General features: G+C 35.8%; 2 protein-coding genes across 2 annotated transcripts; both read right to left on the bottom strand.

Moving 5' to 3' along the window:
- Positions 1-1,012: 1,012 nt before the first annotated feature.
- On the bottom strand, positions 1,013-8,543 carry LOC122281924. Its single transcript, XM_043093802.1, has 4 exons — positions 8,282-8,543; positions 2,655-2,765; positions 1,629-2,568; positions 1,013-1,528 (listed from the first exon to the last, which is right to left on the bottom strand). Exons 1-4 carry the CDS (start codon positions 8,492-8,494, stop codon positions 1,299-1,301), a joined length of 1,494 nt encoding a protein of 497 aa, XP_042949736.1. The 5' UTR covers positions 8,495-8,543; the 3' UTR covers positions 1,013-1,298.
- Positions 8,544-10,713: 2,170 nt separating this feature from the next.
- Positions 10,714-12,906, bottom strand: LOC122281917 (clavaminate synthase-like protein At3g21360). The gene is made up of 3 exons (XM_043093792.1): positions 12,405-12,906; positions 12,038-12,291; positions 10,714-11,254 (listed from the first exon to the last, which is right to left on the bottom strand). The coding sequence occupies exons 1-3, from the start codon at positions 12,768-12,770 to the stop codon at positions 10,894-10,896; spliced, it is 981 nt and encodes a 326-aa protein (XP_042949726.1). The 5' UTR covers positions 12,771-12,906; the 3' UTR covers positions 10,714-10,893.
- Between the last annotated feature and the right edge of the window lie 3,152 nt (positions 12,907-16,058).

Raw genomic sequence — 16,058 nt, 5'->3', positions numbered from 1 at the left:
GATTATTTATTATATTTTATTTACAGACATATTATTTAATATCACATCAAAAAATGTTTAGAGAATGCTTATAAAAAAATGATAAATAAATTTTTCCGTCAATAATTATAAAGACATTAAAATCTAAGATTTACTAAATAATCACATTAATAAAATAAGGTACGAAGCTGCATTTTATGTCACTTATCTTTCTGCGAAAACTCATCCTATTTTCACTGCTCAACCATATCGATATTCAAATTTGCCTGTAATTTAATTTTGGAGTTAAGTCTTTTAGTTAACATTAATTGGTGTGACATCAAATAATTTAAAACTAAATTCTTAAATTATCTGATATTAAGTCAGAAAGTAATGTCATTCCTTCACCATCTTCTTATTTGGTATTTAATGATTTTGTAATAATTTAATCACACGTTATAGAATGATAAAAGAATAGAATAATGTTTCTATATTTTATAATTTATACTACTCATTTTATTCTCGTAATATGGTACCACTACGTGGCTTATAAAAAATATATATATTCAAAAGAGAATAGCTTCCAAAAATATAAAAAAATGAAGACGAAAATTTTCAAAATTTTTATACCCGTAACCCTTTTATGTTTATATTTTAGAAAAAATCTTCACAACCTCCCAACACTCCACACTCCATATTTTTTTTTTTTTTATTATTTTATCTTTTATTAAATATTTTATATATAAATAATGAATAAAAGAATTAAATTAATTTAAAAAGAATAAATTAAAAAAATATTAAAAAATTAAAAAAAAGTGAAGTGTGGAGTGTAAGGAGATTGTATAGCATTCCTCTATGTTTTAATTTCTTTAATTAGCCCCGTTGTGGTACATCAAGAAGGCAAGGAGCGCCATAGCATTTCCCGGAAGAATAATAGCAAAAGATATAGTATTTTTTTAAATAAAAAAAATGACGGCGTTTTAGACTTTTAGTCCAAACATAGCAGTGTCTCGGATTTTAGAACAAGTGCGTCTACTTATCTTAGGCCGTATCATGCTGAAAACTCAAGATAGATTCTTTTATGTCTCTACAATCTGCGTCCATCCTCAAATGTGTGTACACTGAAGTACCTTAAAGACTCGAGAAAAACAATCAGCAGCAGCATATCTGATTTATCAAGAGAAAAAACAAAAGCGACACGAAAAGATGCAGGGGTCATAGGTGGTGCGAAACTCATGACTGAACCCCTGATTGCTTCCAACATACAACACGAACCACCATTTACAAATCAACAATTAAAGATCAAAATTATAACTTTGCCGGCTCAAACCCACATAACTTCACTCGTCACAAGAGGCCTCATCCAGTAAATCAAGAAACCCTTTCTCAGCAGTATTTTGGGGCACAGATACATTAAAACGAAGCCCGTGAGTAGATGCTGCTTCGAACCTTGTCCACAACTCTTTCTTTAGTGTATTCTCACCAGCACGTCTGCCCCTCTGCATTATGCTTTCAGGTTCCTTCCACATTGGAGTGCTGTCCATGAATGCGAAATTGCCTCCGAGAGGTTCTATGGGGGCAAAAAAACAAAAAGAGGTTAGTTTTGTAAATCATGCTCAACGCATGGCAAGTGAGTTGATCAAAAGTTCAGGAAAATAGAAAAACAATACCTTGGTTACAAGATTTGTTGGTTTGCTGAAGGCCACATCGAACACTGGCTCGCTTTAATGAAGCCAAGTTCACCAGCTGATTGGAAACATGAGAAGCTATAGGCATCTGGCATTCATCAATTTCATTCTTCGATGACTTCTCATTGGGCGGGTCCAGTAAGACACATGTTTTAGGTGGTGACACAAACCAATCAGGTGATGCTTCTACCTTTTTCTTTCCAAGTCCTAGTTTATAAGCCTGTTGAATCCCTAAGAGCTCTGGATACTTAAATGCAAGACCCTGAGAAGTATCACCACCAGAGGATTCAGAACGTTCTGAATCACTGCAATGAACTCCAACGGGAAATGGGGTGGACTTACGAACCCTAGGATTACCTTGATGAGAGGACTCAGATATAGGTTCAAGCAATACACAAGATTTTGGAGGTGACATTTTCATGCACGGAGTCATAACAAGCATGGAGCAGTCTCGTTTTGAAAACATAGGTGAAGATTCAATCTGTAGGGTGTTTTCCATTTCGGTCACCGCAGAATCAGATGGCTTACTTGGAGTTGGCATTATAGGTACACCTTCAAGTAAATCATCATTTATATCTCCTGAAATAGTAAAAAAAGTTGGCGGCCCAGCAGTAGAATTGGAAGTGATCCTTTCAAACACTGATTTTGATGGGCCCTGTTTTGATGATAATGTTTTTGATATGGGGAGAGGTGTGAGGAGAAACAGCTGTCTACCTCTCTCAATAGTGCATTCAGCACGCCATGACACAAGAGGGGAAGGAGAGACTAACGAATCCAACTTGCTCTGTTTTGGACTATCATGAGCATCACTTTTAACTTTATTAGTCGAAGAAACTATTTGAGTTGCTCCAGTCTGCCCCAACTGATTCTCAGATTCCACAGGAGGACTGCAGAGCACCTTCTGAAATCTGGGAAACCATGGCTGCATTTTGGGAAGATAATAATCCATATCAGGAAAATAATGCACGCAAGTGGAAATACAGGTACAGAAACGCCAGGAGAAGTAACCTTTAAAGAGGAAACCATTTCGGACAAGAAATGCGTAAAAGATTCAATTTCTTTTTTCCCTTGTGTGCTTGTTGCCTTCACTTCAATTACTTGCACGACAAGTTCATCAATCTGCCATTTCACACATCTAACTCATGAATAACCTAGCAACATATCAAGGAAAAACTCAACGATAAAGGAATTCCATTTAATTTAACAGGAGCAATAAGAGCGACTGCGAATTGTCATCCACTGGCAGATAACAGGTGTTTGAGCGAACTGAGTTTAACGATAAGTGGCTCAGCATGGTAAATCAGTCGAGAGCGAATATTCATTCCTAGTACAACTCCACAACCATATCACAGCCAGTTAAAGTATTTGCATATATACCTAAACTATAACTTTTCTGTGAACTTTCAACAGAAACCCTATTGAATAATATAAATAAATCTGCTGCCTAAGTGTGAAATATGTCAAAAAATTTCAATGAAATTTAAGCTGGGGCACTACACTTTCAACGTGCAGCTATGCAAACACCATATAACTGTCATTTATGGATTCAAGGGCTTCTACATTCAAATATATTTTATTCCCCATTTTGTTGCGCCTCCGAGCCGCCCAGAAATCACACCCACAATAGATAGAGACAGTATTTAAGTGGTTCGGCAACTTGCCTACGTCCACTGAAGCGGAAATTCAATTTTTCAATATGTTTGTATAATTTTACAAACACTCATCAATAACTCTCTATCTCTCTCAAATGGCCTCCGTTCTGGGTTTCCCCAGAATCCAAATTTCGCCCCAAGCCTCTGCCTCGATCTCTCACCTCAGTGAGGATGAATTTTTCTGCACACTTAAGCTCTCCTATTTATAGGAGAGCAAACCTCTACGATGGCCTGCATCTTCTGACTTGGGAGAGGGTGGGTGGCCTAACAATGGTAGGTGGTGGTGGGTAGTCATGGGGTTGGTGCCTGCAAACCCAAACCCATTTCACACTTGGGGGGTTTATTCAACAATCACCCCCTCCACCCAAGTGTGCCATACCAGGGTGCTTACAAACTGATTCATTCTTCAAATGAATGCACCCCATTCTTTGACATGAGAGGCTTCTGCTATCGAATACGCTCCAATGCATCTGCAGGTACGTTTTCAAATGGATGTCCAAATGCTTCTCCAAATGCATCTCCAAATGCATTAACATCGTCTACATCCACGGAGCTTGCAAGAGATTTTCTTCAAAGGAGATTTACAAGTACTTCACTGCACAATCTCAACTCTCTAGGATTCTTCTTTCACTCGAGTCCATGAGTTCGCACTCATGTACACCTTGAGCAAACTGAGATTCACTCGAGCCACAACCGAGCGAACAATCTACCTGGTGCCTTTACAGCTTTCAAACCAGGCTCCATAATTCTACAATCACACCAATCTCCAACTTGGAGACTGGTTCTCAACATGCCGAGCTTTATCTCCAGCATGATCCCTTATCATCTATGCATTTTTACAGCTCATGTCTTCATCTTAGAAGACTAACTAAAGTGATGCATAACTTTAGTTTATCACATACAGTGCCCTTAATCAACACATACATACAGGGCAACACATTTCCTACTGCACTAGGAATCAATGATCTCGCACAGACCTTGACACATATCAGAGAACCTGTTGCTGATGTCTCCTTCTCCGATCTGGGTGACTGACCCTTCATCCTGCTGCTACCTTCAGTCGCATGTGCCCATCTTGTGTGCAGTCTCCGACTTGCATAATCTCCCTTCTTGCAAGATTTTTCTTCATACCGTAGTTCACTACCTTCATTCAGCAGGATATATTTCAAGGTAGTAACCACCATAGAGGTCTGATCGTCTTGGCAGTTATGTGATCATCAACTTTAGGTGTAGATATCCCTGGAACATCTGACTTTTTGTTCCCATCTTTCACACCTATACTTCATGTCATGGTCTAGGGAGATTTCTTTAGAAAAGTAAAACTGGATTCCTTTTACTTTCTCATCTAATTCACACGACCATTACCACGAGCCAAGACCAATGAATCATTCGTGACCTTCCACGCCTTTTTGAGAAAACACTACTGAATGACTGCTGTCTTCAAGCTGTCTTTAACAGCATTGTGCACTGCAAGAAATGCAACGCCATGTATTTCTTCAGTCACCATATTCACAGCATCATTCACAATTTTCTCCTGATTTTAGCAGTCTCTTGTGGCCTGTCTTGCCACAATTTCTAGCGAGTCATCTGTTGTCCAGATCTTGACTTGCCTCTGTCCTTACTATCAACATTCAGGACCAACAACTCGAAATCTTGCCAGAATCTCTTCTGCGCACCTCCTCATCTAGGATAAGATCTCTTACATTGAGAAACTTCAACTTCGACTTCTTTGCAGAATTACTCATAGCCATTCTCATGACCTCCCAACCTTTTGATCACAACGCCAAATGCTATTGGGCAACAATAGTACCTTCTGCCTTTTCTGAAATTGAATTGTTTCTTCATGACATTGCTTTAATGAATTTACCGTAAAAATGAATAGTACCTCACTAAGTCAGTTCCCAGGAAAAATTGGAGGATCACAATGGACACACTTAAAATTTCCAATCTCCTAGACAGAACTTCCTTAGACTGTACGTATCCACACTACCACACCAAAGCTTCATATGCACTTTGTTATTTGCAACTGACTTTTCAAAGAAAGCCACAATGAGATCCGATGCGATTCTCCTCTTAATAACAATATGCTCCATGAGTTGTATAACTGCCAAAACCTGCTGATATAACAAGTTAATCAGCATCGTCCAATGATCTTAAATTTGCTCCATCAAATTTCACGATCCCAACTGGCTTAAATCAAGCCCAAACGAACTGAGTCCGGCAACACTGGACTCCAGCTGTTTGACATCAAGCCCCAAAACCAATGAGTCTGGCACGACTCCAATTGGCTGCGATCAAGCCCTAAACAAATGAGTCCATCATGACTCTGACTGGCTACGATCAAGCCTACAACTGATCTGCAACTATGAATGGTTTAGATCGAAAATACCGATGGCGAATCTCAACATTCTCACCGTACCGATGAGTCCGGAATGATCCAAATAGTTTGTCAGCATTATTTGATCATCGCAATGGAACTCCAACTGGCGTGGATCTAGCCCAAAATGATCTGTAACACGTGAACGGTTCATATCGAATGTACTGATGGTGAATCTCAACATTCCCACCGTACGGATGAGTCTGGAATGATCCAAATAGTTTGTCAGCACTATTTGATCATCACAACGGAACTCCAACTGGCGTAGATCTAGCCCAACATGATCTGCAACACATCGACAGTTCAGATCGACAGTACCGATGGCGAATCTCAACATTCCCACCGTACGGATGAGTCCGAAATGATCCAAATAGTTTGTCAGCACTATTTGATCATCACAACAGAACTCCAATTGGCATAGATCTAGCCCAACATGATCTGCAACACACCGACAGTTCAGATCGATAGTATCGATGGCGAATCTCGACATTCCCACCGTACGGATGAGTCCAGAATGATCCAAATAGTTGGAAAGCACTATTTGATCGTTCAAATCGGACTCCGAATGGCTTAGATCTAGCCCAAAATCGATCTGCGACTTTTCGACGGTTCAGATCAGTCTTCTGCTACAGTGGAGCGTGGGAGTGTGTGTTCCACGCGTCTTCTTCCTCCAGACGCGAGTGGGGGCGCGTGGGCGCGTGTTTCCCACTCGTCTTCTTCCTCTGACGCGATTTAGGCGCGTCTGTGCACTCTCCAACTTCTAGGAGCGCGTACGGGCTCCTCCGGCATCCGTTTTCGACGCCGTTTGCGGCTACGGATCCGTCTTGATGAGAGGAACATTGTGGTGTAATCAAAAGTTGATTTTGATCAAGTGTAATTTTCTGGGTAACACGAACCGAAACTCTGATACTATTTGTTGCGCCTCCGAGCCACCCAGAAATCACACCCACAATAGATAGAGACAGTATTTAAGTGGTTCGGCAATTTGCCTACGTCCACTGAAGCGGAAATTCAATTTTTCAATATGTTTGTATAATTTTACAAACACTCATCAATAACTCTCTATCTCTCTCAAATGGCCTCCGTTCTGGGTTTCCCCAGAATCCAAATTTCGCCCCAAGCCTCTGCCTCGATCTCTCACCTCAGTGAGGATGAATTTTTCTGCACACTTAAGCTCTCCTATTTATAGGAGAGCAAACATCTACGATGGCCTGCATCTTTTGACTTGGGAGAGGGTGGGTGGCCTAAAAATGGTAGGTGGTGGTGGGTGGTCATGGGGTTGGTGCCTGCAAATCCAAACCCATTTCACACTTGGGGGGTTTATTCAACACATTTATGTATGGGGAAAAAAAGAGAGAAGTTAACAAATTAACCGGTATTCCAAGATCAACACATATTGGAACATCAGCGACGCAAACCATCGCAAACATACACAGTTTTCCACTTTCCACAAGGAGGGGAGATATTCCGTCTAGCTTGTCGAATTCCTCCCATAATAGGCATAATTCACCCTATTTTGCTTCAAAATTTATCGATGCTGCTCTGGCCTTTTGTTTTCTTGTTCATTTGACTTTTCACATGTTAGAAATAAATTTTCTCTAAATTGCAATTCTACGTTTCAAATTAAGCATGTTTACATGCGTGTTCTTCTCATACTATTCGTACAGTTTCAAGCATTCCAAGATAACTTTTATTACAGTATTAACAGGGCATATCAACTCACGAAACGAGTATATCAATACGAATTGACGATAAGTTGCTACTCACATTCATCCGTCGTGTTCATTAGTACCAAATTTCTGCGAAACATACATTGGAATGGATCATCTTGTACCGCATGTCTTCGTTTGGCAATTATACCATTAATTCCAAAAATCCCCCCACTCCCAAAAACAAACAAAACTATGGGGTATCCAATCACAGGCGCAATCGTTTAGACTTGAAAACTCCAATATAATTCCAGTCAAATAACATGGATAGAAAAAATGTAAATTCCAAGCCCCCATTTCAAAAATATACACTTAAGCAACTTGGACTCCAGTTATGCAGTCATGGATACTGCAAGAAAGATTGCGCCGTGAGCCTCCATGAAGCATTTCCTATTATATTCACAAACAAAACCTCTTGTTTCCCGCATTTCCTAGTTACACAAACGTCGCCCAAAGGTGGCAGTTAAACAAATCAAGAAACAGAACCAAATCCCAAATAGCAACAAGTCAAACTACAAGATTCAAGTACCTACAGCACTGAAGATTCTATAATTTGAAATTTATTCCAAGTTCTTCCCTCGTTTAAAGGAATTTATTGAAAAAAGTTTAAAATAAGCTGCGTCTCTCTGTCTTAAAATAAAAGGATTTCTTGCCTACGCCCACACTTTCTCAGCAACCAAACAGCAAAAAAAAAAACGGACAAAGGGAACAATCCTGAGCACACAAACACACAGAGATTGACGCACATAAAGCTATGATCAATACAAAAGGTGAAGAAATAGAAACGAGTAAACATAGATTTTTTAAGATTAAATCCTTTTTCCCCTTCGTTTTTCACTCACAATTTCGGTTAGCCAAACAGATCCTGAGGGGTCTCTTTCGCTCTGAGATTGTTACCTGGTGGGTTAGAGACGAGAGATCGGACCGGACGAGAAGAAGGCGGTCGAGCGCGTCGTCTTCTTCAGCCTTCCTGGACAGATCCTCGTTCTCCCTCTCCGGTAACTTCTTCTTTGAATGCATGAGTTTCGAGATCCTTCCAACATCGTTGTTGTTAGATAAATCTTTCAGTGCTTTCCTCCCCGACTTCGCCTTCCCTTCGTTCCTTGGCATCTCTCTCTCCCGCTCTCGCTGTGCGTTTGAATTTCTTGTTGGTTTCGGTAAAGCGGGCCATTTATATTTAAAATTTATCATAGTTTAAATTAAATTAAATAAACACTTTCATCTTTATTATTTATTTGATACTTTGATTATATACGACTTTTTTTTTCAAGATCTTCTTGCTAATTGAATTGATTATGTTAAGATAAAATGTCAACTATTGTTAACGTTATGTTTTGTATATATTTGAATCGGGCTTTTCAGTAATATGAGTTTTCGATCAAGAACATGTAAAAATAGAGAAAACACCAAAAAGTGGTAGTGGCCCTTGGATGGTTGAAAGAGGCTCCAATGTCAAAGTTAGTAAATGTGTAGGAAAATAAAGAGAGTTTAAAGAGTCTAAAATGTCTAGAGTGAAACTCTTGTCCAATATATGAGAGTTCCTTTTTATACATGGTTTTAAGGATTAGGCAATCATGCCTTACGGTCAAGAGGACTCCTCCTAAAATCTCTTATGTCATGCTCATTTAATGTGATGTGGTCATTTGAATAATGCATTTTAATGCAACGTGATCCTTTGATAAGCAATTTTAATACGGCATGCTAATCTGTTTTATTTTAGGATTTAGTCCCGTTGAGATGGCCTGTTTCTCTTCCCTTTTTGTCGGGACTAATTTTCTGCATTTCAATAGTCGTGAACTAACTTCTGCTCAAGACTCTAAATCTGATTTATACAGGTCAAGAGCCGTTTAATCAAGTCAACAGATGGCTCGATTGGTACGAGCCCCTAGGTATTGGTCCAGCTATTGGGCCTTTTGGGCATCCAAAAAAACCCCTAACATTGATAATATAAATTATGTTAAGATAAGGTGTTCATCTAATAATAATATGTAAAAAGTTAGTTAGTTTCCTAAAAACTTATATTAATTTGGTCCAAAGATTTGGTATGAATTACAATAATTGATGGAAGAAAATGAGGCCAATTATACACGTGATCAGCTCTTATCTTTCTCACTTTTCCTCTTTCCCTTTTATATGTCTATAATTTTATTTTCTTTTATATTTTTTTGAGTCTTTTCTCCTCTTGTAGCTCAATTTGGCTCAATCTACCGAAAGCAGTTTGGTGGCCATACAACACACACGTCCTGCCAAGGCGCTCTCAACCTGTCAATCTTTTAGAAAAATAAAAAATAAAAAAATAAAAAAATAAAAAAAATTAATGCAAAACGTAAATCATTCATGAGTCCCGCACCTCGTCATGTCACACTTTACATTAAGTGATTTTCATATAATTTAAATAAGTAATATCATATACAGTTACTTTTACATATTTTTTACACACTCTACTGATATAATTGACTGTATCAATTTTTTTAATACACAATCAATTAAATCAGTGAAGTACATAAAAAAATACATAAAAATAATTAAACATAAAATTTTTAAATTTAAATCTACCACCACCCTCATCTTACCATGGGCGCATGGTTTGCACTAATCGGCACAACCGTGTGTGAGGGTTTTCGGCTACCGTTCACTCAGGTTATGTGATGCAATCTATCCAACCATATTTTCACTTTTCCTAATTAAAACGAGGAAATAGGTGTCTTTATCATATGTTTCAAAACAATGAATTGCAGCGCAACACAGTTACCCGATATATAACTGTGCTGAAGGAAAATATTGGACTTTTGTTTTGGGTCTTCAGCTCCGGCCCAGCCTTTGGTGCTGTTGGGTTTGATGCGTCTTTCAGCTCCGTATCCGACCGTGTATTTAAATATTAATATTCATTTTGAGATTATTCTTAATAAAATTAAGAATGTAATATTTTCCCTAGTTTTTATTCTTGAAAGAATTACATTATTATTTTCAATCTGAATACCAATAAATTATAATATCATTAAAATGAATTTATAGTTTTGTTTTAAAAAAAGATGAAAAATTATTTTCTAATTTAGAAATCATGTAAATAATTTTATTTTTAAAAATTTATTGTTGAAAAAAATGAAATTAATATATATAAGTTCCTAGCCTTAAAAATGTGTCTTACTATTTCGAAACTTTAATTAGGAGTTTTGCATAGAATTTCTAACTCAAGGATAGAGAAAATTGGAGTGCTAAAAAAAAGATTAAATTGGATTTGAATGCATGCTTTGCTTAAAAATTTTCAAACTTCAATCCCTTTGTGCCTTTGGTTTCTCCTTGCATTTGAAGTGGTGACATATATGGCATGGGTACGACCAGACAGGTGAATTAAAACTTTCAACCAAATTTGTAAAGGTATTGTTTATACATCTCTCTCCACAACATGGCTTAAGTTGCACGCATAGTTGCATGCGAATGTGCCAATTTTATTTATACATTTTCATAACATGGCCTAAAAGGAACATGCATACAATTAAAAGCCTATACTACTTGCAGAGTGAAGCTAGTATACGGCGAGGTGTTTTAGATGATCTTCGGGAGTGGAGAACAGCCAAATTGTCCAGCAAAAGAATATCACCTCTCTGCCAAGGAAAGGCTACAGATTCCTCTTCAAGGATGTTGACGCAGTCGTTGATGATGTAAGCTGGTATAGGTTTGCCATCCCCAAAGGTAACAGCTTTCCCAGGATCATTCCCTGCATCATAGACTGTATAAGCAAAAGCCATTTGGTTAAACCAAACATTGCGCTGTCTCGCCTTGTCGTACTTAATAGCTGGCATTGGACCCCATATTGTCTTAACTGCACCATCCTTAAGCCATTCCAACTTCATACCCAACTTAGCAGCCCTGCCAAAAATGACGGGAGATTACATCTAAGATGACATATAGGACCTCAATGTCCTCAACGATGGCGCATGGCAATGAGCTTGGTATTATCTACCAAGTCAAAACTATAACAGGAGAGCCGTACAACAATGGAAGGTGTGCAACATTTTAGTTGTTCTGATGAGTTTGAACATAATATGTTTTGCAACAGTTTACAGATATGATCATAAAATACATAGATCGAACAGGACTAGATAATGATGAAATCTACAGCTTTTGTGTAAGTGTGTATTTTACTTCCACTTATTCCTCTTATATCTCACTGCATGCATTCCCGATCAGATTAACCACCATAAAAAGTCAACAACATGGTGTTGAACAGAACGAGAGAGAGTGAATGATATTTTCTATATATGGAATGGTAACTACAGAGTCTATACATAGACCTTTACAAAGAATAAGAATCAATGTGTAGCTAACGATTTACAGCAGAGAGTAACAAACTACAGCAGAGAATAACTATAGTACATTCTAGAAGAAGAGCAAATAAATCTAGTGTTATGAGGTATCGTGCATCTGCTGTGAAGTTGATTTAAGATCCATGATTTGATCACTAAGTGTAATACATGGTCCTTTGTCTGGTTTGTTCTTGTTTTATAGGAATCCCGAATCAATATCAAATGACTTTATCCCATACTATTGAAAGGAATTTGGCACCCTGCAGCTCGTAATGCAGATAGAATTTCCGAAAATAAAAAATAAAAACAGTTCAAATTATCAAACATTAATGGGTCAATCTCAAACCTTTGCCCGGCTACACTCTTGTCTTCGGTCGAGAGCGTAGACTTCCATCCACGTCCGATTGGAGATAAAGGGTCGTCGTCTTCCAGCAATACCCGCGTATATACCAATCCGTGCTCTTCCAGTCGTCCAACGAACTCTGGGTGTCTCTCTTTCATTCTTTCATAGACAATGTGGCTAAGAACTATAGGAGTTTCTCCCCCACTTCCAGGCTCTACTTCACAGAAGAAGAACAATTTGGAGGGAAATTCCGGAAGCTATTCAGAAAATCCCAGTTGAACTTAGATTCCGAATTCTCAAACAAGGCTCGCACATTTAAAACTCATTAACTATTTGCCAGAAAAATTTGGGATGAAATTACAGAACATACCTGAACCATTTCGTGGTGAAAAGGAATATTCTGGTCGGGCGGGGACTCATTTGCTGTGGTAACCCGACCAACTACTTTGGTCCGAGGGGCGCCTCCTCCCACGTACGGAAGCTCATCGAAACCGAAGGCCTCAACGACATCGTTGAAGGTCGAGGCTGTACTTACCGGGATGCCCCTGAAGAGTAAGGCGCCGGACTTGAGGAGCAAAGCTTCGAGAAAGGGTTTCTGGGATTTGATGGCTTGTGTGAGATGAGATAGAGATAATGGAGTTTCGGGGTTGGGAGATAGAGCGTATGGGAATTGGATTCCGTTGTAAAACTTTTGATGCGGGATTTGCATTTCCACGAAGTTCGCCGACTCCGACATGGTTTTCACTTTGTTTGATCTGAGATTAAACAACTGATCAGGCGTGGACTTTGTACTGCAGGCACCCGATACTGTGGATGTTTGTCTGTTGTGGCTACAACATCTATGAGTAGACCTTTGTGTTGATCCCAGCTACTTCCCTTCGAAAAAACATTGATTCTAAAAAAACGAGGGTACAGATCATCATCATTGGTTTGGTAAAACGAAATATATGACCAAAATTTACATAATTTGATTTAAAAAATTTTCATATTGAATTAGATAAATTTAAAATAATTTAAATTTTTGTTATAATAGTTATCTAAAAATAAAAGATTACTATTCATTTATCAAATATTAAAGTATTAATTTTTTGTTTCAAATAAATAAATTAAATTAATTAGAATATAATTAACATTTAATATTTATAATATAATTATTATTAACATTTAATAATATTTTTGTTATAATAGTTATCTAAAGATAAAAAATTACTATTCATTTATCAAATATTAAAGTATTAATTTTTTATTTTAAATAAATAAATTAAATTAATTAGAATATAATTAACATTTAACATTTATAATATAATTATTATTAACATTTAATAATATTTTTTTAATATTAATTGAATATAATATAATTATTATTAACATTTAACAATACTTTTTTTAATATTAATTTAATTAGAACATAATTACTATTAACATTTAATAATACTTTTTTATAATATTAATTTAATATAATATAATTATTATTATTAACATTTAATAATACTTTTTTTAATATTAATATAATATAATATAATTCTTATTAACATTTAATAATACTTTTTTAATATTAATTTAATTATAATATAATTATTATTAACATTTAATTGGTAGAATTACAAAATGTGATAAAATAAATTAAATAAAAAAATTATTAATTTAATAATATTTTATTATTATATAAAGAATGAATGGGTAATTCAATATAGGGATTAAATTTAGATGGAATAGATAAATGAAAATAAGTGTTGATATTGACAAAATTTGAATATGAATTTGCTAAGCCAATAAGGATGCTTTTAGGCCTTTTAATATGAGAATAACTCCAATCAAGTTTATCCGATAGAGGGAAAACAACGACAACCAATAGATATAAGCCACGTAGGGGATATATGTTCAATCTATGTGGTATGCTGTAGAGGAAAATCAAATTATCATAGTCATCTACCCCCACCCCCTCCCTCTCTCTCTTCTTCATTCTCCTTTACGAACCATTTTCTCTCATTCTCTCTTCCACCCCTCTCTCTTCTTCCCTCTCCTTCACGAACCCTAACCTCTCTCTCTCTCTCTACGTCGGTGCAGACTCTAACCTAACCTCTCTCTCATTTCCACGTTGTTTCTCTATAGTACCTGGACCGATAATCATTTCAAAGCTTTAGAAAGATTTCATTTGTTCACAATATCAATTCCACTTTAGTCCAAAATCATTTTACCATATTCATATACTTATATGTACATTAATGACCCCATGATATTATTGGCCACTCAATTTGAGCTCTAATAGCTCGGTTATTAATATAGTAAAGTATAAGGCGGTCGAACTACATTTCATTTTGTAAAGTTAATGAAAATTCTCTATCTTCAACCCCTACTTTCCTATACATCCTATTATTTATTTATTTTTTTCCCTGTGCTTAGCTTGCATATTTTACGTAAAAATTTTCGTCGTCAGGTAAAATTCCTTTTCAGTTGAGTATTTTGTTCTACAGGCTGCATATGCTGTAAAGGGTATTTAGATTTTTGTTTTCCCTTTTACGAGTCTTTGCAAAAACCAACAGTAGGGAGAAGAAAAAGATTATATTTATCATCTACTAGTTTTTGTTAGTTTGGGACTGTGGGTGCCACGGTACGGGTTCGTCGATTTGAGTTTGGTTGTCAGGAGTAGGAGATTTCAGTTTTGATAAATGGTGCGGCTGGGTTTATGAAAAGGGGAAGAAGAAATTTGTTCAGCGGATAGGTGCAACTATCATTTTTAATTTTGTAAAAGGTGTAGGCGTTTCAGTGTGGCCAGGTTTAGTCGCCTTTGATGTACTCAGCTGATGTGTCCTCTTATTAGTGGTCTCCAATAAAATCCTCTTATAAGATTCACTGTCTAAAGAGGGACAGTTTTAATATCATTTACTTTTTATGCACACTAAACATAAAATGGTACAAAACAAACCAGCCAACAAATTTTAAAAAAAATGTTATTTTACTATTTTTAGATTGACAAAATTGATGTGAAATTAAATTTTAAGTGAAATAGACAACAAATAAAAAGTGATATATTATGTAAAAATTTTCATGATGTACAAAAACACAAAATACATAATAGCATTTCTCTTAAAAAAATATCATTGAGAGTAGAGTACGTATAAGTCATAATTTGCTTAATTTTGATTTATACTTAATATTAATAATACTTATTAAATACTGAATCAATCCACGCGCATCAAATTATTCTATTGAATAAAAATAAATATATAAATAATAAAGCAAATGAGTTATTAATGTGTTAAATTGAAATACATAATATACGTCGCTTAAATAATAATATTTAATTTATAATATTTAAAATTTAAAATTTATCTTTTAAATCAAATCAAGTCATAAAAACTCTTTATTACGTGTGTTATACATACAAACTTGAGAAGATAACTTTTCTAAAGCAAAATAAACCAACTAGGAGATGATTTTGATATTATCCTGGTGTGATGTGTAAATATGCATCCCCAACTGCCTATAGTAGTATTTATAGATTCTTTTTTAAAAATAAAAATATTTTTAAACATGAAAAATTTTATTCATTATTCTAAACACTACACACCATATTTATTTATTTTTTAAATCTTGGTTTATTTTTTAAAAACTAATTAAATTATTCTACTCATCATCTATATATCATATATTTGGTAGGAGAAAAAAAATATATTATGTAATGTATGAGGATGATAAGTATCACAACTCTTTTATATTGAAACTGTTAGATTTGGTAACACAAAATTCTCATATCATCACTACAATTTATACAAATTTGTATACAAAATATAATAAACAATTCATTTTTTTTTAAATCACAATTTAACTTTTTCAAATTTCAAAACAATAATAATATTAAAATATAATATTTTAAATTTTCATCTAAAACTAAAAATTCTCATCTCACTTCCTAAATATAAATAAATCCCTTAACCATTTTCGCAAGTAAGGAGAGAGGAGCTTTTTTCTTTTTTTCTTTTTTTTCCTTCTCCACAACTTGGTGGTTTGATTTGCTGCCTTC

Source organism: Carya illinoinensis, chromosome 1 (assembly GCF_018687715.1).
Source record: "Carya illinoinensis cultivar Pawnee chromosome 1, C.illinoinensisPawnee_v1, whole genome shotgun sequence".
Lineage (NCBI taxonomy): Eukaryota > Viridiplantae > Streptophyta > Magnoliopsida > Fagales > Juglandaceae > Carya > Carya illinoinensis.
This window is presented reverse-complemented; position numbering and strand designations above follow the sequence as displayed.